The following is a 25,423-nucleotide window of genomic DNA, read 5'->3' as shown; positions in this document are numbered from 1 at the left end:
TTTCTCTCACCTAATTGACTCAGATATTTTAGGGTACATTGTACTTGATTGAGCATGGAGCACTCCAAAAACCTTTTATTCATGAACTTTTAATCACTTCTTATAATAAAGAACAAATGTATTTGTGTGCTCCTTGTAAAAATATCAGCGTAGAGCCCTACCTTAATTACACACACCACACACACGCTCAAAGGGATATACAAGGACAAGGGAGGGAGACTTTACAAAGCTCTACAATCCCTTGTTAAAGATGCCAGGCTTTATGACTAGGAAAGACAGAGGCAATCCATCGAAGTGTGTGGCCTTGCCAGCCCATGGGAGGTTCCATGCTATACATTTCATTATTGAGATCTTTTTAGCACAAGGGGATAAACACATAAGCATGAGGAGGTGTAAGCCTCTTTAAAACATATACAGGTCAAGCTCCTGGTAGTGGAGTGTGCACCTTGACTGCCGGGTTGGCATTACATTCAGGCCAGGGTTAGGGGAGCGGGGCTGGGACTGGGACTGGTGGCGGGTGGGCTACTGGGTTAGCCTACATATGAGGAGCCGTGGAGGGGGAAGCCCTTTTGGCAGGCATGGGTATCACCCATGGTTACTGGCTGATGAGCAATGCCGGGCAGAGTGTAAGATCCCCTCCCCCCCAGACGGGGGCCTTGTGGTTGTGGTTACATAAGCCCTTCATAGAAGCCCAGATCCCACCAGGCTGCAGGACTAATCCCCTGGGATGGAGCGGCCCACTAATCCCACTGCGGGAGAATGGAGTTGAAAACATTAAGCAGGATTACAACGCAGGGCCATGTTTAAGGGCCAGCGCCAGTCATCACAACAGCCCCCCGAGACCGAGTCTGCAGACTGCCTGCAGCAGGAGAAATAACACCACGAGACAGAATGACTGGGTGTCTGCTGCATCAGACTTCTCCCTTCACTAGCACATTCACGGTGATAAAGGAACTTTTTGAAATAAAATATAGGATTACACAACAGATCGGATAGCGTTCTGCTGAATTAGAAGACACGTATTAGTCATACCCAGAACTGAAAATCATACAGAGAATCTATGACACATCTAAACAGGCCAAAACCAGCCGGCAAGTGATTTTTTTGTAACGTTCTTGGGGAATCTGTTCCCAAGTATTCCCATGAAAAAAAGAGACGTATGTGATCTTGTCTCAATGTAATCAACCTATGAAATTATTATTATTTTCAAAAACAATCTGTTATTGGGCTTAGTTGTGCTCAATTTGCAGTTTACAAGTTATTATAATTACATTCTGGCCCACCGACAATCCAGTCCAGAAAATAATCGACTGAGCTCTGTGCAGCGCACGCAACACATCTACAGCACAGCAAACAGACAGGCAGAATCACGGCCACCTTCTCTCTGCAGGACCCACAAGCCAGGTGAGGCCAGGGTAATCTTCAGTCAAAGACAATAAACAGGCCATGTAAAGAGTAAACAGACTTCTGCAGTTGGAGCTGTTCTAGCCAAAGATAAGAGGGTGGGACTTTTACAGCAACAGCCATGGCAGTAGTGTAGGACACAGCCCTGGGTCAGGCATTGGAGCAGCAGAGTGGAGCCCCACACAGCTCTGCAGATAGACTGACAGACAGGCTAGGCTGCAGCACGTGGCTGCAGCCTAGCCTATCTCACAGGAAGTCACAGGCATATGCACTTGTCACCGCTTTCGAGAAAACCTCACCAAGCTAATTGCACGGGTGGTTTTCTCTTTGACAAGGAAAGTTTAAATTTGAATGACAATGGTGCTGCTGGGTCGTATTTCACACACAGAGGTAACTTGTTTTTTATTGGATTGTTTGTTTTACCTTTTTTGGCGGTTTCCATCTCCTCCTCAGTCCAGCGAGAGCTCTCATTCATCTCCAGATTGGCTAAAAGGATAAAAGCAGAACCACCACGTTAGAGAGCAGGCAGGAGGGAGGGGAGGCTCGAGTAGACAGAGAGAGAGAGCGAGCGAGAGGCAGAGAGAGAGATAAAAGAAAGAGAAAAGCTAGGGGGCAGGGCTGCCTTTGCTCCTTGCTGGTGCAGCACGGTAGAGCCGGTCGACAGGGGCTGTTTGTTTAAGAGGTAGGAAGCCCAGGAGAAAGTCAGTTAATGATTATAGACATAACAAGTGGCTGTTCCACCTGTCTACAGTAGGGGCCAGCCTGACCCTGGCAGAGGAGAAGACAGGGGAGAAAATGAGAAGAGGAGATGTGGTTTCAGTGCTGTTGTGTCCTCTCAGTAGGGCTGTGAAGGAGAGGTGAGGAAGGGGAACAAGCCCAGTAACAGTGAGAAGAGAGACTAGAGCTGCTGATCAGAACAGAGCTGGCTGGATCAGGCCACCTGTGGATTCCCAGGGACTAACCCACAGCAGCAGCAGCAGGAGCAACCAACCACCCACTGAAGTGTTGAAACATCAAAACCCTGATCGCCTACAGCTACAGCGAGTGTGTGTGTGTGTTTGGGTGTATAAATGCAGCCTTGCGAACTGCAGAGGGAATAAAAAGCTGAGACAGATGAGTATTGCTGCTTTAATGGTTACGTTCGGGGATACTTTAAAGAAATGAAATGGGGATACTCGTATTAACGCCCATTGTGTACGTTGCCCTACATTGTCAATAAGCCATGCTGTGCATTCTGAATGATTCTGGGAAGAGAAGTGCACTCCTAGGAGTGAATGGGAGTCAATTGGGCGCTAGCTCAAAAACCCAACATTAGCATGAATTACGTAAACAAAAAGCACAACATTACATTTAAATCATTTAGCAGACGCTCTTATCCACATTACAAGTATTTTCTGAGATGTGAGATAATTAACTTGTTCTGTAATATCGTATAGCTTTGAAATTGTGACATTACGTACTTGAGGAAAATAGGCATACTTCTCGACTAATAACCTGACTTTTAGAAGGGATTGCGTGACGATTAGCTTAGCAACTGCGTGACGCAGTCTGCTGGGTGGGGCTTTATACGTTCCTCCATTCACTGGCCATTGAGATTCCCATCTCCTCATTTCTTAAAGCATCCCTGGTATTTTCTCATTAAGTATCCATTTATTGGCTGTCTCTCTTGTTTAAGCAAAAATAATCTTAATGGCAGCTTCCAGGCCAAGGTCTGTGTGTGTTTGGTGCATGTGTGTAAAATTGTTTTGAGACAGAGAGCTACAGTGCACCCTTGTGGTGTGGGATATCAGAAGGGAAATAAACACACAGCAATGATGGTAGTGTTCATATGCTCAGTTGACATTAAATCAGATGGACCTACTAAACAGACATGCTTCAGCAGTATCATGGCCATATTTTCCATCAAACACACCTCCAATCAGAGACATTTTAGACCAAAATGCAGACGTTAAATGTTTCTACTCAGAGATCCTGGCTCTTTTGGTTTATGAGTTGTGTAGCTCATATCAACATAGTGATGAAAATCTAGTTAGGTGAAAACAGCAGCGTGTGAACATGCAGTAAAAGATATCAGGCAGCCGTATAGACTATAGCAGTAGAGTGAGGCGTACCGAGTTCACTGCTGAGTGGTGGCGTGGTGGTCTCCTCCACCTCGCTGGTCATGGAGCGGGTGATGCGGCCCTTGCGGCGGCCCTGGCTGTTAGCCGTGCGTCGACCCTTTAAGGCCACCGTGGGCTCTTTGTCTTCCCCGTCCTCGCCAGAGGTGTCGTCCCTGCAGGGAGATTGTCAGTCAGTCACACCACCTTCATCATCATTAGCACCCTCCTCTTCCTCACTGCCTGGCCTGCACTTGTGTACTGTTTGTTAACTTAAAACCTGACAAAGTGCAGAGGTTTGTCTGGGTTAAAAAACAGAAAAGAACTACAGTATGTGCTGAAGCACATACAGACATGCACAGGTACACACACACACTGGCCTCAAGGCTCAGGAGAGAGTAGTTTGGAGTTCTGCAAGCAAGGCAATATATCCCCTGTCAGTGTCATGGCAGGCTAACAGATACAGTGATTTTGTAGCCGGTGTTCTACCATTCATTTTCACCTGGTCCGACATCATTCATCTTCTAAAGGGGACCTGTCCTGCTACCTGGCACACCAGATATAGGAGTGCCAGCTGTGCCAGGGGTGACAGGCAGCACCACAGGGGTGTAGTGGGAGTCAGGGACTCCTCTGCCTGCTCTCCTCAGCCCAGGTACATCATGATCAACACCACTCAGTCAGACAGGCAGGACAACTCCTGTTCACTGTTCTGGTTCACTGTTCAGCAGCACCAAACAACTCCAACCTATCCAACCTCTATTCAGAGAGCTGGGGGCTTCGCTTGACTAGAATATTGGACATGATGATGGACTTCCATCATTCACTATTCTTTACATTTTAGTCATTTTAGCAGACGCTCTTATCCAGAGCGACTTACAATTAGTGAGTGCATACATTTTCATACTTTTTTCATACTGGCCCCCCGTGGGAAACAAACCCACAACCCTGGCGTTGCAAGCGCCATGCTCTACCAACTGAGCTACACGGGGCTACATTCTTCCCTTTGAAACATGTGACTCTCATGAAGACAACAACACTGCATTGAGTGAGTGCTGTTCCACTGCTCTGCTCACATAGATTGAAGTGCTCAGCAGCACTGACTGATTTCACCATCCTCCTCTCCTTCACGCTGGCACTGTGCCTACGGAGATGCCAGGGCAAGGCAGCATCACACACAGCACAGCACACACTCTCACTGTGTAGGAGTGGCTCCCAGCTCTGGAGACTCTGGAGCAACCGACAGCACAGTAATGGTGTTGCTAGGCTGTCAATCATACCACTTTTCCCCCCATCGAAAAAATAAAGAAAATAAGTATGGAATCTTAAAAATGTGACTTTTGGTAGGCTACTGGGAGTGAGAAAAGAAAAACAGGAAAACAGCTGTTTATAAAAGTAGGAGTTGAAGGATTACACAACAGATCGGCTAGAGTTCTGCTGAATTAGAAGACAGTTATTAGTCATACCCAGAACTGAAAATCATACAGAGAATCTATGACACGTCATCTGAACATGGCCACAACACAAGAACTAGGGCTCACAGTGAAACCGCATTTCATCAGATATGCAAAGAATATCTGAGGTTATAAACAATTATTTTCACACCCAAACATGAAATAGACAAGAGGAGCACCAATTTATATCTGATAAAACACATAGCATTGGCTGCATTCTTATCTCTCCAATATATAAACGGGTACAGTAGACTATAGTGGTCTAGCATTGGCTGATCATAGCATTTCAAGCAGTGATCTCAAAAACACATAACACAAGCAAAGTGAAAATATTCACCAGATATATACAAAGTCACTAATACAGTGCCTTCAGAAAGTATTCACACCTCTTGACTTTTTCCACATATTGTTGTTTTACAGCCTGAATTTAAAATGGATTAAATTGAGATTTTGTGTCACTGATCTACACACAATACCCCATCATGTCAAAGTGGAATTACATTTTTAGAAATGTTTACAAATTAATAAAAAACGAAAAGCTGAAATGTCTTGAGTCAATAAGTATTCAACCCCTTTGTTATTGAAGCCTAAATAAGTCAATGAGTAAAAATGTGCTTAACAATAAGTTGCATGGACTCATTCTGTGTGCAATAACTGTTTAACATTATTTTTAAATGACTACCTCATCTTTGCACCCCACACATACAATTATCTGTAAGGTCCCTCAGTCAAGAAGTGAACTTCATAACACAGATTCAACCACAAAGACCAGGGAGGTTTTCCAATGCCACACAAAGAAGGGCACCTATTGCTAGACGGGTAAAAAAACAAAACAGATATTGAATATCCCTTTGAGCATGGTGCAGTTGTTAATTAACACTTTGGATGGTGTATCAATACACCCAGTCACTACAAAGATACAGGAGTCCTTCCTAACTTAGTTGCCGGAGAGGAAGGAAACCTCTCAGGGATTTCACCATGTGGACAATGGTGATTTTAAAACAGTTACAGAGTTTAATGGCTGTGATAGGAGGTAACTGATGATGAATCAACAACATTGTAGTTACTCCACAATACTAACATAATTGACGGAGTGAAAAGAAGAAAGCTTGTAAAGAAAAAAAATATTCCAAAACATCCATACTGTTTGCAATAAGGCACTAAAGTTATACTGCAAGAAATGTGGCAAAGAAATTAACTTTTTGTCATGAATACAAAGTGTTTTTTGGGGCATATCCAACACAACACTGAGTACATCTTTTTTTAGGATCAAAATAAATGGAATAGAGCTAAGCACAAGCAATATCCTAGTGGAAAACTTGGTTCACTCTGCTTTGCAACAGACACTGGGAGAGAAATTCACCTTTCAGTAGGACAATTACCTAAAACACGAGGCCAAATATACACTTACCAAGACGAGTTGCTTATCAAGACGACATTGAATGTTCCAGAGCGGCCTAGTTACAGTTTTGACTTAAATTGGATTCAAAATCAATGGCAAGACTTGAAAATGTCTGTCTAGCAATGATCAACAACCAACTTGACAGAGCTTGAAGAATTTTCTAAAGAATAATGGCCAAATGTTGCATAATCCAGGTGTGGAAAGAGACTTACCCAGAAAGAGTCACAGCTGTAATCGCTGCCAAAGGTGATTCTAACATGTATTGACGCAGGGGGTTGTATACTTGTCTAATCAAGATATATTACGGTTTTATCTTCCATTAATGAATTTGGGGGGTGGTCTTCCACTTTGACATTAGAGTATTTCGTGTAGATCGTTAACAAAAAATTACAATTAAATACATTTTAAATCCACTTTGTAACAACAAAATGGGGAAAAGGTATAGGGTGTGTGTGTGTGAATACTTTGAGGACACTGTAGGTTTAAAACTTTTGGTAGCCTACTGGGAGTGACAAAACGAAAAAATAAGAAGAAGACTCATTTTCACTAGTCAGGGCTATGATAATTACCTTTCCAGATCTAGTCAGGGCAGCCAAATCTAACTCCATTTAGAGTGTAAGGCAAGCAAACTCACTTCATTACATCCTCCTTTTCTTCCCCCTCAGTCTTCTCCTCATCCCTCTCTCCCTCCTTCTCTTTCTCCTTCTCCTCCTTGTCCTCCTGGCTGCTGCGGTTCACTTGTTGTTGTTGTTGTTGTTGTTGTTGTTGTTGTTGTTGTTGTTGTTGTTGTTGCTGTTGTTGTTGTTGCTGCTGCTGGCCATGCTGTTGGGGTGGAAGAAAAGACGACAACACGTAGTTCGTTACAAACATGATCCCTGGTAACAGGAAACATGGCGTGAACACATGCACACTTCCAGACATGTAAGCACATGTAAAACATATATAAGAACCTATATACACACACAAAACCAGATACATGAGCCGTGTAGTAGTGTTGAGGTCATTCTGCCATCCATGCCAGTATGTACACCACACAGACAGCCCATATGTCTTCCTTCATATGGCACCCAGAACCACTTCCTCTTCCACTTCCTGTCTGTCTGGGCTCAGGTTCATATCACGAAATAAATGCTGCAGACTGCCAAAGACCTGCCACTAACACTGTTATAACTGCTGGAAACGACACTTATTCGTGCATTGTAAAGGACAGTTGCACCAGTATTTTTAGCAGACGCTCTTATCCAGAGCGACTTACAGTTAGTGAGTGCATACATTTTTTTTTATTTTTTATTTTTTATTCATACTGGTCCCCCATGGGAAACGAACCCACAACCCTGGTGTTGCAAACACCATGCTCTACCAACTGAGCTACACGGGACAGTATATGGGAGTTCTGCTGTGTGTTAAGGTATTTTTCTGAAAGCTCTGTAAATGAGGTGAAGACATGTCTACTCTAATAACAGAGTTATTACATCTAGCGCTGGGTAAGGAAACACAAAAAGGCGAGAGAGAGTAAGAGAGGGGGAGGCTAAATCAAAATGGACCTTTCTCACAGAGATACCTTGCTCCATTTGAACTATGTCACTAGAGTTAATGTCCCACCTCTCTAAAAGATTAACTCAACCCAAAGCAAATAAAAGCCATAACTCAATAACACCGATTGATTCTCCAGTGGATAAGCATGGTCTCTCTCTCTCTCTCTCCCTCCTTCCCTCCCTCCCACTGGGAACCTGGAGACAACAAACAACAGCCTAACCATCTCAATAGACTGTCATTATCTCTATGGAGTCATGACCCTAAACAGACCGAACAGCAAACACACGGCCATTCACAGGAGTCTTAAATGAGTCAGGCCCAGGCAGTTGATATCTAAAAGCCTGCTACTGTATCTATGCTCTGCTACTCTGCTTTACAACAAAAAAAGAAGAAGAAAATATTCATTAAGGCTGGGCACGCATTAGCTTTTTTGTTGTTATTACTACGTACTGTTCTGTACTCACCCGCCTCTTGTTCTCTCTCTAGGTGTCATTAACATTAGCTGTTGTGGTCCTGTTGAGCTGTTACTCTGCTCTCCCTTTTCCCTCTTTTCATACAAATCTCTCACTCGCTGACTCCCTCTCTCCCCTTCTCTACCTCCCTCATCTCATGCGTTCCTTCTCGATCTCCCTGTATTCTCTTCCTGTGTTATTAGCGTTAGCCCCAGTGCTCACGCCGCTCTGTTAACGCGCCTGTAGTGTTTGTGCGCTGAGCTGAACGTCGAATAGCTAGGTAATGAGCTGGGAGAGATGAGGAGGAGACACCCAGCCGACGCCCACAGAAACGTCGCTGGCTAATTAATGCACCATTTCATTAGCACACACCGCACCGCCGCTGGATTAACTGCCTAACACCCGATCTGGGCCTAAGTAATAACTGGGAGCTCATTAGCAATGGAAACCACCTGTTTAAAAATAAATAAAGTCGATACGGACACATTGATGCTGACACGAAGGGGGAGCACAATGGCACGTGTCACATAATCGGTGTGTTGCTTGCATGATGACCTATCCTCAACTGATCCCACTGCTCAGACAGAGGCCCATGGGTGTTTTACCTCTCCATGTAAGTTCTACTGACAACCGTCCTTCACCTTGAGAATGCCTTCACAAGTCTGAAGTGGTTTGAAGTTGTTCAGTTAAGTTCCGTAACTACAGTACCTGGCTCCTGCCACGGCGCCGGTAGTTCCTGCGCACAATGTTCTTGTAGTGCTCGTTCTTTTTGGTCAGGTAGTAGAAGAGGACACATTCTGCCACCGTCTGAAACAAAACAACATTACTAGGACCTCATCTCCTAAGCAGGATGAGAAAAAGACTACTCAAGTGTCAGGACTCGGGATCTATCATTGTGCATGGAGTGAAGGGGGAAGGATCTTCCAAACTGTACCTTTCTCTCCAGGAAAGAAGCAATCAGGCCAAAGTTCTTTGGGTGCTGGATGAACCTGTGACACAAAGCAGACAGAGATTAATATATATATAAAAAAAATCTAATAAATTATCTAGAAGCACTCTGATAGCACCTTGATATGCAGGTAAATTGTGGAGAGAGTGACGTATGTGTAGTTTGGTTGATGGGAGAAGAGGCTCTCATCAGTGCTGACATCACAACAGTCACATATCCATCTCTCCAGAGATCTCTCACTCTCTATTATTCATCTAAAGCATGCTCTCATCAACACTAACCTAGAGCTCCCTCACCATACTTCTATCAGCACGTCCTGCCTAACATTACTCTATATCCCAATAGGATACCACAGCCAGTACTGAGCTTTGCTTACATCTCTTCCTACTCTCTCTTATTGATGTGTTTTTATATGGGCTGAGAGGACAAGACAATTCTCAGTCTGCCGCAGCAGGCATCACATCCAGATCGCTCTCTCTACTTTTCTCTCTCTCCCTCTCTGCACCGGGGAAGCCTGACTCCCTGATCTTTGGATAGTTCACAGACATTTCTAGTCCAATCTCAGTCTGACTGCTATCAGAAAAACAAAACAAAACAATGCTTTGTCTACTACTGTACAGCACACATTCCTGCCATTCTATGCAGTGTATTTCTACGGTGTGTGCAACATACTTCTCGCGGAAGGTGTCCTTCTCCTGCTCGCTCCACATGTTCATGACCTGCCGGTCCTTGTACACCTTCATGGGGTCGTCCATCAGGCCGTTCATGTTGATGAACTTGATGCGCTGCTGCTCCGCGTCAAACAGCATGGGAGGGATGACTGCCAGCTGACGCATTTGCTTCTCAGTGTTCTGACACAAACACGCACCCGCACACACGTGTAGACACACACACACACACACACACACACACACACACACAGACAAAATGTCTTGGAGTGAGTACACTGTAGTGTACACCAAGGCAGAGATAAACACAGTGTATAGAGGCAGTGGTGGTGAGACAGGCGCAGCAGTTGTGTTAAGTGTGTAAGAGGTCATAAGATGTAGAGGAAGTTTGAGGTTGGGGGGGAGGAGGAGGGGAAGAGAGAGACTTGGGGCTGACCTTACAGAGAAACACTGCCCCTGTACTGTACTCAGTGTGATGACTAGCCCTCTTATTCACAAGCCAACTCTGCCTTTCCTGTGGAACACTCAGAATACTCTCCCCAACCACAGTGCAGAGTAAAAACGATTTGTTTGTGCAAGTGGCAGAACTATAGTCTATTTACTGTGTGTGTGTGTGTGTGTGTTCGTGCATCTGTCTGGATCACATGCTTCCTGAACTAGTTATAAGTGTTATGCAGCTACAGTAAACTGTGCCCTGTAGCCTTTGTGTGACAAATAAATTGGTGCTTGAGTGAGTCAAACAACAAGCATGACATGAACACTGTATAATCAGAGATGGGCGAAATGGCTGGTCCAGAGGAGAGAGAGGATGGAAGGAGAGGTGAAGAGAGGGAGTTGAAGTGTAAGAGCTCACCTCTTGCTCTGATATGCCGTCGATGATCTCAGAGACCTCGTGTTCACTGCGGGCTGCAGATGAGGCCAGTCCTCCTCCACGCTGCCCCACCCGACTGCTCCACACCAGGGGAACACAGAGGACATGTCAACACACTGCAGGTACTGGAACTGAGCTCTTCCTTCTTTGACATCATACACACACACACACACACACACACTTCTGTCCATACTGTAACCAAGCAACAACTCAACACAATGTAATCAGACTTTTTTTTTTACAGACTGGAATCACTTATCTTATGTTTTGACAAATACAGTACACTAGACTCTCTCCCAACCTAGAATATTCAGGAGGAGCAAGAGGCCCCGGGCCTTGACTCACCTCTGCATGCGCTCCTGCAGCTCTCTCTGCTTGCGGATCTCAGGGAACTGTTTCTCATAGTACTCTCGCACCTTGCTCTCCTTGGCCCGGCGCCGGGGGTTGTTTTCAATGCGCTCCACCTTCTTCTCCCAGGCCTCCATCAGATGGTCATAGCGCTGGCAGAACTTCTGTTCCTGAGAGGACGAACACACAGGGTCAATCACCATTTCAAAGAACATAATCAACTCATACCAAATAACAAGTGTCCCTTTTTCTCTTCATATCACGATGTCATTTTAACATCTGAAATAGCATGTGCCACAATCCAGAATTCAAAGGAAATAAGCCTAGTAGTTGAGTGAAGTGAAATCAGTGAAAAGACTAGTAATATGCTCTATTGATATGCTTTTGTTCCTACCAACTCATCTTACTGTACTCAGGTTGCCTTCTCTAGCCATATTCCCATGGAAGGTGACTATGGCAATGCAAATAATTGTTTACATGTGCTCTATTCCCTCCTCTCAGTTTCTTTATCCCTACAATCTCTCTTTCTCCCTCCCGGTCTTCTTAGCATGCTCGTCCATGCAGCATACTGTACTGTGCTTCTGCAGAGACTGAGTGTAACCTTGACTCATGACAAGAACAGAGCTCCATATTTTCCCAGCTCCTCAGCAGGGCAGGCAGTAAAGCAAACTATTAACCCTGGAGGAGACACAGGCCTCTGAAGCCTCTTAAAACATCTGCACTCTGCAACTACCCCCTCTCTTGTCTGGAGCAGGCCTGGGACCTCTCCTTACACTAAACACCATGACTGGATAGTGGATACAGCGCAAGGCTCATCAAATAGTGCTATGGGGCGGTGGGTGTGCCCCTCTATACATTACAGTTTAGATATAGTTACTGCATTTAGAGTTAAGGGTTAGTGTAACTGTGCAACAATACAATTATTCCCAATTCTCCTGCATTTTTACAGATGTCCTTTTACTGATGCACAGATATGATGCATGGTTCTTAAACATAGTGTATCCCTGTGGAAATATATTACACAGGAAAAGTCAGCGCTTGATTTGTGGTAAAGATTTTCTGTCAGGGCGGGTGATTTTGAGGATGTCTGCCTAACTCTGACTTCAGAGAATGGACAATCGATAGCAGGGTTATTTATAGCCCTGCCTGCTGCCTCGGTCCTGCTCAATCACTGACACACACACACACTCAGAGAGAGAGAGAGAGAGAGAGAGAGAGAGAGAGAGAGAGAGAGAGAGAGCAGTGGTGATTCTCCTATACTATCTGCTATCTCCTAACCAGACAGGAAGCAGACTTGATGTGATGGAGAAAAAAGTCCTGGGAGAGCTGAATTTTTTAGACCTTAATTTTTCAAAAGCCGTAACAGCCGTGCTCCAACACTGCATAGGACTAGCTACTGCTACAGTGTTAATAAAGAACAGGCACAAGGGCCTAGAGCTCTTTCCCTTTGGTCTGTGGAACATGGACTCTCTTCAAGGAGCTTCTGGCCCAGTTTCAGTCTGGTCATCGGTCATAGAGCAGTCCCAGCAGAGAAGCACACTGTTCTGTACTCACCCACTGCTTCCGAGCATGATTTCTCCTCTTAAAGTACAGAATGAGTTTCTTCCTCATCGCCTGGTTTCTGTGAAGGGTGAAGAAAGGAGAAAGAGGGATAAATAAAAGAGGCAGTTGGAAAGGGAGAACACATAGACAGAGAAGTGGAAAATCAACACAAATATTGCTGAAGATGAAGATATTTTGGGGAAGAAAAGAAATAACATGTATTTATTTCTATGATTTCACACATTCAATGATTGGCGCTCTTATGTCAACAACAATAAGCTTTTGTGAGCACACGGTGTCCCGCTTTCCAGGTATGAACTCCATCTTATCCCCTTACACACACACACACACACACCACAGGCATGCAACGGCAGTCTCTATTAGGGTTTAATAGCGGGAACCACATTAGCGAGAATTAGAGATTTCCTGCCCAAATCCACTCCCGTTTCCCAGAATAAATAACTGCGAGTAAAACGGTAAATTATAATAGATTATTTCTATGAACAGCATGACATGAAATGGAACTGTTCAATTATATGCAATGTCCTAACCTGGTTTCTCTACGGCCTTCTCTGCTCTGCTATCTGCATGATTAATCATTAATGCTCAGGGTGGGGACAGACAGCGCATCTCAGTATGGCGCGCAGTTCACAATGCATGTATCATCTCATCAGCTGGTAACCTTTTCCTTGTGAAAATGCTACAGAAATATTAGGACTAATATATCTTAATGCACGTCTAATTTCCATATCTCCATTTGGCTTTCGGGGGTCAACGTATTTTTTAAAAATTGTATCTGCAGAGTTTTAAAAATAGCCTATGACTAGAATATTATTGCTTTAAATCAGTGTGCACGCGAGCCCTGTCTCTCCAACAATTCTACTCAAATTGCATCCAAAATAGATAATCCTGTTCAAGATTGATATACACTGAGCATACAAAACATTAGGAACACCTGCTCTTTCCATTACATAAACTGACCAGGTGAATCCAGGTGAAAGCTATGATCCCTTATTGATGTCACTTCAAATCCACTTCAAATCAGTGTAGATGAAGGGGAGGAGACAGGTTAATGATCAATTTATAAGCCTTGAGCCAATTGAGACATGGATTGTGTATGTGTGCCATTCAGAAGGTGAATGGGCAAGACAAAATATTTAAGTGCCTTTGAACAGAGTATGGTAGTAGGTGCCAGGCATAACAGTTTGTGTCAAGAATTGCAACGCTGCTGGGTTTTTCACGCTCAACAATTTCCTGTGTGTATCAAGAATGGTCCACCACCCAAAGGACATCCAGCTGTAGGAAGCACTGGAGTCAACATGGGCCAGCATCCCTGTGGAACGCTTTCGACACCTTGTAGAGTCCATGCCCCGATGAATTGAGGCTGCTCGTGGGCAAAGGGGGGTGGGGGGTGCAACTCAATATTAGGAAGGTGTTCATAATGTTTGGTATACTCAATGTATATATAGATGTCCTAGCATACCTCTTTTAGGTAATAAATTCAATGTAGTATTAGCCTTATATTTAGCTAATGAATGCATACGCTTCAAACTTATAGCCTCAATCTTTGTTCTCTTGTGCAATATGCACCTGCTCTCAGCTGCCCTCTCTCCTCAGTCTTGTAGAGTCCCAGGAAAAGCTAGAATAGTTTATTGGGCATTGTTTTTTGCATTTCTTATACTAATATACTATTCGAAGAGGGATGCAAACTTGCTCTTTTGTTTGCTGAATGTTAAATACAGCAGCAGGGAGTTTGAAAGAAGAGAGGTGGCGTGATGCAGTTATTTATTTCGACCCATTAGCATTCAATCTTCGTGAAGAAAGAAGCAAAAGCTGTCTTCATCCTATTCTAGCCCTATATTATTCGAGCATGTCATTACAGTGATGAGGATAAGGACAACAAAACGTATTTCATTTAACTGTTGAGAGAGCAAGGAAGGAATGAAGCAACAATAGAGAGAGAAAGAGGTAATATGCACGTTGCACAACATGGGGAAATATTATGAAAGGTAGGATAATGCGTCAGCCTACTACTGTATTATTGTAGCTTTGTAGGCTGCATGTCCTGCACCAGCATCGGGTGTTTTCTCCCAGCTTCAGGGTTTGAACGAGGCGCGTAATTCCAGTCCATATAATATAGTATAGTACAATACAGTGATACAGTCCACACTCAAAAAGATTACTGGAGCTTGTTTAATTTATTTACCCAAGAGAGCATACACAAGGAGCCAAACATTTAAAGCTGGTGTGGCCCAGGAATGGAGAGACAGCCAGAGTTCTTCAAATAAAGGTCAGGGCAGTAATCTGCTTTGGCAGCCGCTCCCTCCATCATCTCTTTCTTTGGTGTAAAATTAAGTTTTATTCCTGACACTTAATCTGTCAGTTGTAAGGTCACATTCCTCCTGATGAATGTAATCTTATTCTACATTAGTCACATCAGCTGGTGTCACAGCCAAGGACAGACAGACAGCAAGAAGCCGTTTGTGTGCGCACTTGTGCGTTACGCAGGAGACATCACAGAACGCAGTCTAAAAATAGGTGGACACGATGACCTCTTCATCAAAACATAAAGACACCCCCCATCTACACATGTTCCTATATAAACAAACATCTAAACTCACATTAAAATGTAAACACATACTGAGACCCATATAAACACTGATTCACTAGACGTAATACATACAGACAACAGACAAAAACACACACAGATGTACACACATAGCAGACATGTTTCTATAGATAGATGTTAGAGGTGCACAGAGGAGAAGCAGGCTTCTGTAACTGATAGATGCACACACACACACACACATTCATGTTTTTAAATGTATGTAAATTGTAAAGTCTTTTTTCTGTAGTGTTTTTTTCGCAAAGTGTCGGACCCCAGTAAGACTAGCTGTCGCCATTGGCATCGGCTAATGGAGAGCCTAATAAATCAAATCAAATCAAATCAAGGCCAGACCAGGACTGACAGGTTAAGTCCTTTAAAGACAGAGGTGGCACTGGGCTCCGGACACCAGATGGTGGAAGGAGAGATTAGCTGCTCTGGACTGTTTCAATAGGTTTCGTTTGTCCAACACTAAGCATGCACCATATTCCTGAGAAATCACAGTACACTGTAATTTAGTGTAAACGGCACCAGAAACATGAGGCACGTGGAAAGTATAGTTGTGCAAAAGAAGGGTTTTCATGTTGATATGTGCCGCACTAAAGACGCAAGCATGGTCCATATTCCCGTTCTGTAATGTGTGTAAGATTACGGTGGAAAATAAACAATAAAGAGCTACCTGTGGATATATTTCCATGGATTTATATATTCTAGGTTCTGACATACTGAACACTGGCTATTGGCCCCAACCTTGTGTCAGTGTGGGAGATGAGAGGGGTAGCGGACGGAGGAAGCAGAGAGGTTAAGTAGGGTAGGGTGCAGGGGTGAGGGTGGTGTCTATGAATCCAAGGTACTCATCTTTCTCAACAGGGACGGGTGCCAAGGTTATGAAACTGGTTAGGGGCACCACAAAGAAGTCAATTGTGATGGATCAAAGCTATACAGCGGTATTTAATAACACACACACACACACACACACCCTTTCTGCTAATTGCTTTGAGGCAATAATACTGATCAAACAGTGCTGGGATCAAAGAGTGGAGAAAGAGGGGCAGTGAAGGTAAGAGGTCATGTCTAGTATCATACCATCCAACTCCTTCTCCACTGACAACTAAGAGCTAAAGCGGCCATCTCATTTACCCCATTGGCACATTTTGCATCATATTCATATGTTAAAATAAAAATCCTTCACTTACGTTGCTATTGTTATGAAAAAAAGTACACTATAAATTCATTTCCACAAAAACATGACCAGAGAGAGACCACAAGATTAAATACTGTTTCAGTGCATTACCACAGCTATAAAGATTGCATGAGTGGTTGACACAGAAACACTGATGGTCTGTGTCTGTTTGTTGGGATGGGACTCTCTAGACTAGAGAAGGAGCACAGTAATGGCATTTAGGACCATAGCAATCACAGAGCCCACAGGGACAGATGACATACACTCAGACATACACACACACACACACACACACAAGCATAAACCCAGTGCCTTTACCCCAGAGGGTGGGCTAACTTACATTTTGATGTTGTCATGGTACTGCTTGGTGTCGGAAGGCTGGTTGTACAGAGGCTGAGAGGGGGAGAGAGAAGCAGCGAGAGAGAGAGAAAGAGAGAGAGAGATGAAAGGGTTAGTGATGCTGCCAGAGGTGGGAATTCATTTTCACAGCAGTATGGAACATGAAGGCTAGGAGGTTATACACACATCTACAGCTTCTACGCTCCCTTCTCTGCACCCTGTCTGGTGTCATTGCAAAGCTACTATGCCAGATGCAGTAACAACATTCACCCATTACATTCTACAAACAACATGTTGAATATCTGAGATTGAACAACAGAGTCTGACAGAGAAATGATGGTGTGATATCATACTGGTTTATACAAATATCAGAGAAAGGTCTGTCAAAAAGTTTGGCTCAGATTTTGTACCATCAATCAATAACTCAACCAACTGAACAATCAAATTATATTTATTAATTAATCTATTATTAATTTAATCAAAGGCCCAAAATTAATAAATATGTCTGCGAGAGTGTGAAACAAAGGCCGTCGTGAGGCTCATTTGAGCATCACCCTGAGCTCCATAGTCCTATATAACTGTTACTGCTGTGCCAAGCTGACAACAACAACTAGTAAGCAGAACGACGACATGACATCCTAATCCAGCACTTCTAAAGACTGTTCTCACTCCAGACTCATAAGTGAAGAAGTCCATCTTTGGGTAAAATTGTTATTAGTTTGGTTCCAAAACGAATTTTTTTTATTTTTTTTATGACACAAGGGAGTTAAAAAGTTGAGGAACCCAATGGATGACAAACAGCTTTCATGGGTCAAACATTTGAATCTGAACTTGTTGTTTGTGGTCCAACTATTTTACCAACAAAACTCCTCTATTTCAGTTAAGTGAATCACATTAATCACATTGTTGGAGGGAACTGAAATTGAATGTGTGCAATGAGCCATACTATATCCTATGACTTTAATATTCCTTCAGAACCCTGATCAGATGCCTGCCATTTATAGTGACTGTGGTTCTCCACTAGATTTTCAACTGCTCATAACAAAATCCTTCTAAAGCAACTAGCTGAATACTAGGTATTATTGTCAAACCTAAATCAGCCTAAAAAGAGCAAGTATGATGACTGGCTCTGACTGATATTGTCAGTAAGATCCTCTCCTCCAGACATTAAGCAGCACAGTAATCAAACACTTGCTGTGTCTGGCTCCTAGCCATCAGAGACAGACAGCACCATCATTCTGTCGGTCTATCTCTCACGCTCATTCCTGAACAGAAAACTAAACCCACCTCATGCTTTCTCTCCAGGGCCTGCTCCCTAAACCCCCTGCTACCCATATCTTTGAATTCAGACAAACTTCTCCTCCGTTACTTATCCCTCCTCCCCAAGGTCAAATAATGTGAAAATGAGATGTTGATAGATTTTTTATTCAGATGACCATTAAGAGGTGAGAAAACAGCAGAGACTCACCAGTTCTACTTGAGGTCCCAGTCCTTCCAGAATCCTGTGAGCTTCCTCTGCCTTTTTCTGAGGAGAGAACAGACACATCAACACATTCAGCACATGTCAACAACAAAGCCTCACGTCTCCCATCACCAAGGCAACACAGCAGCCTGCTCACTCAATCAATGACGTTTGGATGGGCACTCTGGATGCAGCAACTATTATTAGAGCTTTTAACACAAGGCAGCACCTCGCCTTAGCTCCCTCGCTCTTCTCCTCTCCTGGATAAAAGATGACTCACCTCCCCGAGCACTGATTCCAGGAGAGAGAGAGAGGGGTAGAGCGAGAGCAAGCAGGAGAGTGAAAGTGAGAAAGAGCAAGAGCGAGTGAGACTGGGAGAGAGAGTAAGACTGTATGGCTGCAGTGCTTCTCCAATAAGGGACATCTGACGAAACAGAGAGAAAGATCTCCCCTCACAGCGTTCTTAGGTTGTGGTTTCAGACAGAGCGAGCGCGCGAGAACTAGAGGCGGCAGGTAGCCTAGCGGTTAACAGCTTTGGGCAAGTAATCAAAAGTTTGCTTGTTCGAATCACAGAGCCGACTAGGTGAAACATCTGTCGCTGTGCCCAGTGCCCACTTAACCCCAATTGCTCCTGTAAGTCGCTCTGGATAAGTGTCTGCTAAATGACAGACAGACAGACAGACAGACAGACAGATAGATAGATAGATTGGGAGAGAGAGAGAAGGCTCAACTCCATCGCTGTGCCTCTATCACAGATGACCTCTACTCAGTTGAGCTCTATACATTTAGCCACACGCACTCGCTCCAACTCTCCTCTTTTTCCTCTGTAACTTTCTCTCTGATTCATTGGTCCGATAGATTCTCCTTAGTGACACCACATACTCTATTGCTTTCCATCTCAGTTAATTTCCCTCAGTGAACACAGCAGTTCGCCTGGCAGAGGGAGTGAGTGCACCCCCCCCATATTCCTTTAAGTAGGCAGTTAAAGTGGAAGGGACACATAAAAGGTCATATTTTCATATTCCCCCTCAGAAAAATGATCCTCGATCATCTTCCCCTCTCACTACTTCTTTCTATTCATTCTTCCTTCCTTTCTAATACTTCCTCATCCAAGAGAAGGTGTAACACACTGCAGATTATGACTAACTTACCTCAGAGAACCCTCCTTCTTAAGCACCATTTAATGAGAGAAGTGGGAGAAGAGGAAACGTCTCTACATGTTGCCATTTCCTGATCAGGACTTTCTCATAATATTGTACTGATATACAGTCGTGGTCAAAAGTTTTGAGAATGACACAAGTATTGGTCTTCACAACGTTTGCTGCTTCAGTGTTTTTAGATATTTTTGTCAGATGTTACTATGGTATACTGAAGTATAATTACAAGCATTCCATAAGTGTCAAAGGCTTTTATTGACAATTACATTAAGTTTATGCAAAGTGTCAATATTTGCAGTGTTGACCCTTCTTTTTCAAGACCTCTGCAATCCGCCCTGGCATGCTGTCAATTAACTTCTGGGCCACATCCTGACTGATGGCAGCCCATTCTTGCATAATCAATGCTTGGAGTTTGTCAGAATTTGTGGGTTTTTGTTTGTCCACCCGCCTCTTGAGGATTGACCACAAGTTCTCAATGGGATTAAGGTCTGGGTAGTTTCCTGGCCATGGACCCAAAATTTTGATGTTTTGTTCCCCGAGCCACTTAGTTATCACTTTTGCCTTATGGCAAGGTGCTCCATCATGCTGGAAAAGGCATTGTTCATCACCAAACTGTTCTTGGATGGTTGGGAGAAGCTGCTCTCAGAGGATGTGTTGGTACCATTCTTTATTCATGGCTGTGTTCTTAGGCAAAATTGTGAGTGAGCACACTCCCTTGGCTGAGAAGCAACCTCACGACTGTAGATCTGCAAGACTAAGGACATATCAAAGACTATGATCAATGGCATTGTCAACAAAGAGAAGGGGATAAAGATAAGAGATTTAGATATGCTAAATTAAGACGGGCAATGACAACACTGTTGATCAACATGGCGCTTTGACACGCTACAGTTCCTCCTCCAATACATCTCAACCAGTCAAACAGTCACATCTGAGATTAAATTAGCAGCCAGTGATTGTGAATGTGAGTGCGGCTGGTCCAACTCAAATATGCCCCCTAGTGCTTAGACAGGAGGACTACCACTGGAGCAGAAAACTAATTGAGCTGCTCTTCCCTCACAGAAGTCACAGAAGCATTTCCAGTCTATAGAAAAGGGAAATATGGGCTACATCATAAAAAATACGTAATTAAAATGAGAGGGTTTAATATTGGCACAAGCAAAGAGGGAAGGTGCAGTGACTTGAGAGATCTCTGTGTACCTTGTGTGTGTGTGTGTATGTGACAGTGGAACTGTGATAGTGCAGTTCCAGTGAGTCACGGTTGTCTCTCTTGTATTTGTGTGGCAGCCATTTTCTAATATGAGATGAGTGAACTTGAGTGGTGTTGCCTGTGGTGTTGACAAAGGCCTGTGGGTGTATCCCTGTCCCTGAGAGATGAGGTGACACTAAGCCCACAGGGCCAGAGGACACCAGTGACACCAGGCCTGACTCAGAGGCACGCTGCTGCTGAGACTGGAGTAATTACAGCCAGGTGCTGAAACACACACACACACATTTAACATTTTTACGTCATTTAGCAGACGCTCTTATCCAGAGCGACTTACAGTTAAGTGAGTGCATACATTATTATTATTTTTTGTAATTTTTTTTCATACCCACAACCCTGGCGTTGCAAACGCCATGCTCTACCAACTGAGCTATATCCCTGCCGGCCATTCCCTCCCCTACCCTGGACGACGCTGGGCCAATTGTGCACCGCCCCATGGGTCTCCCGGTCGCGGCCGGCTACGACAGAGCCTGGATTCGAACCAGGATCTCTAGTGGCCTTAGACCACTGCGCCACTCGGAAGGCAGTGGTCTACACACACACACACACACAGACACACCTAAGACAAACACCAACACCCATGCATGAATGCCTTGCCTTCTTCACATACACTTAAGGATCACACACGTCGCACCAAATGTGGATCTCCCGTTCTGAGCCTTTATATGATATGCAAACAAACAAACAATCAATTAATCAATCACAGGGCCACACCATAAGGGCTGGGACTTGTAGAGAAGTGTATAATAGACTGAGGCAGAGCTGACCAAGTCATGTGGACTGGGACACCCTGGAGAGTGGAGAGTGTGGGGCCAGACCAGTGTGGTGGTGGTGGTGGGGCTCAGCAGCACTCAGTGATAGTAGTGACGGGGGGGGGGTGCTACAGTACATATTGCTATATTATTTTAGACTATATTATAATCGATACTTTGACACCAAGTATCTATTTGTTTTGTTGGTAGGTAGGTAGCGTTAGCTAGCGCTTGTTCTCCATCTTATTATTAAATAGTCAACACAATTTCAGCCCTTTTATTTCCATGACTGATAAAAACTCATTTTTTCATGCTCTCTCGTCTCACAGCAGTAGATGTCAAACATCAAATTGCAATTCAATTGCAGTGTAAAATCGCAATACACATTGTATCGATACGTAAGAATCGTGATGATATCGTATCGTGAGGTCCCTGGCAATTCCCAGTGTAGTGGTGGTGGTGGGGCTCAGCAGGACTCAGAGTGGAGTGGAACGTTTTCCAGAGTTCAGGGACATTGGATGAGTCATCCTTACACTTCCAGGCTTTGAGATCATCACGCTTTCTGTGCACAGCCAACTCCTTCTGCATGGATTCAGTGGTGCCATCATGATTCAGCTCTGAGCTGATAAGTATATGGGGTGAAAGGTATACAGTAGTATTGTCAGTCAACAGGTCTCTCTCTTTAGATCATTAAATTGATTACTTTACTTTAAGAGTTGACCTTCCATAAGATTCTGACCCGGCAAGGCAAGGAAATGTACAGAGGTCGTGACCCTTACACATTCAGGGGACAATCTGGGGTCGGCATAATGAGTGGGAAAAGACTCCTTATATACCATTGCAATCTACACAAACATTTGTATTCAGTTTTGTGTATCTGTATGCAAGGAGCAGTGCTTACCACTAGGTGGACTAAGAGTATTGGAAATGAATGCATTATTACCTACTACTAGATAATATCCTACTCATCAAACAATCTACTTTGATCGACGTAGATCTGTATGAAATCCTTGCGTTCTAAAAATGTAAACATAAAAATAAATTTAGACTTTAAAAAATGTAAAGTATTTGGATTGCTGCTAGACGAGTGTTACAGTAGTAGAGAAACATGAGAGAGGTGTGTGTGTGTGTGTGTGTGTGTGTGTGTGTGTGTGTGTGTGTGGGAGGGGGGGGGATAACGAGCTAAGTAACAGCAATGACAGAGCTCACACATTCATCTCTTCACAATCATTGTCACGGCAGAATGCTCCGAATACAAATTAAGTTCCATTCAGCCCTCCATAGCGGCAATTAGCTAAATAAGTTCTCAAACAGCATGAATCCAATGTCTAAGGGAGAAGCAGAGTGACAGTCTATCATATTAGTTTTTCATCATCAAAGAGCTGTCAGACCTCCTCTGCACCTCATCCAGATGCTCCCAGTCTCCCTCCACAGCTTTGGTCTCATTCTCAACACTTACAATCAAGCAATTTCTGTGAACCCAATAACACTGTATGGAATCCAATAAAAAAAACACTATTTCAGTCATACAGAAACATTCATTCAAAGGGAGTCTGACTGAGTTTTTGGAATGGTTTTGCTCATTATCTTACATCACTACCACCCCAACAACTAGGATCATAATGAACCACGGGGTACAGCTAGCTCACATAATGCGGTCAATACATGTATTCTAACATTGGCCAACCTGTGAGGTGATTTAGGAATGAGCACTGATTACAGTCATTACAGCCTGAGCACTGATTGAGACACACTCATAATTACACAGAGAGAGAACAGTGTGTGTGTGTGTTAGGGCATTCCAATAATATCATGATATTTTTTAGGAAGCTTCAATGGAGACTTGCTCGCACGGCTCGAGAGAGACTATGCTACGCTCTGCTTGTTTCAGCAGAACGTGGGGGAGGGGCGCGAGAGGACCAGGGACTGTGTGTGTGTGACAGTCTATGTGTGGCACAGAGAGAGAGTGAGAGACAGAGAGAGACAGAGACAGAGACAGAGACAGAGACAGAGACAGAGAGAGAGAGAGAGAGAGAGAGAGAGAGAGAGAGAGAGAGAAAGCCAAACCGACTCGCGCTATTTAGACATACTTGTTGCTGCCATAGGTTATCTATCATACCATCTGGTAGTGCCTGTCTTGGCTGCATCAAATCGTTGTAAAGAAGCTAGCTAGCTACAGTAGCCAGTTAAGTTAGCCACCTAGCTAGCTTCTTTATAACGATTTGATGCAGTCAAAACAGGCCCTACCAAATGGTATGATAGATAATCTATGGCAGCAACAAGTTTTTCTAACTAGCTAACGTAGCAGGGCTAGCTAATTGAGGCTTTTTTGCTGCGCTCCCCGTCCTTGTCTACAACTCCATTCATATGAAACAACAGCCTACCTGTTGGTTGATCATTGTAGCCTACTCCTTCTCATTTAGCCAACTTAATTCTGTAATTTTATTTCCATTTTGCATTGATTAGAAATCTCCCACTTCACTTGCTACACATGTAGCCTCTGACTGCAGCAGCGCTTTAATTGACCCACAATAACAACAAGCTACACGGGCGCACTCATACAAACTGTCATGAAACTGTTGTTTTATAAAAATGTTGAATGTAATGGTTTATCCTTGTAGGCTCTGTAGCAATGTCATATAGATAATTTTATTTAATTTTAGACAAAGACTTAAAATGCCTATTTTTCTCTCCAAAATGAATACTCTCCCAAGTAATTTAATACTAGAGTCCAATAACCGTGCCCATCCCTAGTGTGTGTGTATGTGTGTGATGGTACTGACCCTGTTCTCATCATAGATGATCTGCACCAGGCTGCGGTGCTTGGCCTCACTGGGCGGGGGGGAGATCATGGACCGATCCGGCTCCTGAGGCTTCGCTGCCTCCTCCTCCAGCTGTTGCTGCAGGTCACAAACAAACACTCAGGGTTACTGTTAAACACAGTGTGTAGACAAGATGTCCCTTTGAATCAGGTTGGGAGAGAAGAACATGCAAGAGACAGATGACAGATAACCTTAATCACAAGCCGAGAACAAAGGCAAAATCCCTGATCCTGCAGCACCTTTGTGCTTCTCTGTTTCCGTGGAGACAGGTTACTCGGGCAGTGTGTGTGTGTGTGTAGCTCCCCCCCCCTCCTGCTACTCATCATCTCCAGCAGTGATGAGCCTAACTGTCCTATTAGTTGTAATAGCTATTAAGTCCCCTGGGTTCAGTTAACCAGAGGGTTACCACAACATGGTGTAAACAAAGCCAGACAGAGCCAGCCGCATGCCAGAGAGGAGGAGGGAGAGTGTGAGTAGGACTGAGGAGACAAAGTATCTCTTAGGTCAGGAGGATACACTATTTTCCCTTTGTCAGCCAACACAACATCCATCCTGTACTGGAAAGCCTTGCTTTTCCAACTCTCTGGGCAATATCTTGGTGGCTTTTTACAAGGGATAAAACAGGAGAACAGGCCACAGGACAGAGCCTATAGCCAAAGCAATGGCACAGCAGCATCCACTGAACTGATCCATTACATCCATGATGTGTATTTAGCGGTGACATTATGGCCTCCTCACAGCATAACCAGAATTGTAGATCTGCAATAACTGACGTAAGGGTCCATTACAACTTCAAGTAAAATATAAAAAGTGGTATGATGTTCCAATATACAGGATAGGTAAGTAGGAGTAATAAGAAAAGCAGTCTAAACAGACTAGGGGCAGTTCTGGTCATCTGTGGCAGCAGGGCTGCAGATGTGAGTGGTGAGTCAGAGGTTTTAGTGAAGCTGCTTCTCTGGGGGCTAGGGCTCCCTGTCAGTGTGCTGCATGCTCTGCAAGGAGGTGATCTACAGCAGAGCCAGTCTCCTTCCCCCTTCCCCTCCCCTTCCCCAGAAAGAAGCCTGGGCCAGGGCCTCAGCAGGGGGAGAGAGAGCTGATCCTGGGCCCTCAGAGGATC

At 44.0% G+C, this 25,423-nt stretch overlaps 1 protein-coding gene across 1 annotated transcript in view; it reads right to left on the bottom strand.

Moving 5' to 3' along the window:
- The window catches only part of LOC121584775 (nuclear receptor corepressor 2-like), a 204,824-nt gene that overhangs the window by 44,228 nt on the left and 135,173 nt on the right, over positions 1-25,423 (bottom strand). The window contains exons 7-19 of the mRNA XM_045225707.1: positions 24,268-24,384; positions 18,315-18,371; positions 16,848-16,900; positions 12,732-12,798; positions 11,175-11,347; positions 10,812-10,905; positions 9,963-10,141; positions 9,276-9,330; positions 9,050-9,148; positions 7,740-7,746; positions 6,988-7,108; positions 3,516-3,676; positions 1,828-1,890 (exon numbers count right to left, since the gene is read on the bottom strand). Coding sequence (XP_045081642.1) covers positions 1,828-1,890; positions 3,516-3,676; positions 6,988-7,108; positions 7,740-7,746; positions 9,050-9,148; positions 9,276-9,330; positions 9,963-10,141; positions 10,812-10,905; positions 11,175-11,347; positions 12,732-12,798; positions 16,848-16,900; positions 18,315-18,371; positions 24,268-24,384 — 1,246 coding nt within the window. The remainder of the gene's footprint in view (positions 1-1,827; positions 1,891-3,515; positions 3,677-6,987; positions 7,109-7,739; positions 7,747-9,049; positions 9,149-9,275; positions 9,331-9,962; positions 10,142-10,811; positions 10,906-11,174; positions 11,348-12,731; positions 12,799-16,847; positions 16,901-18,314; positions 18,372-24,267; positions 24,385-25,423) is intronic.

Source organism: Coregonus clupeaformis, chromosome 16 (assembly GCF_020615455.1).
Source record: "Coregonus clupeaformis isolate EN_2021a chromosome 16, ASM2061545v1, whole genome shotgun sequence".
Classification (NCBI taxonomy): domain Eukaryota; kingdom Metazoa; phylum Chordata; class Actinopteri; order Salmoniformes; family Salmonidae; genus Coregonus; species Coregonus clupeaformis.
This window is presented reverse-complemented; position numbering and strand designations above follow the sequence as displayed.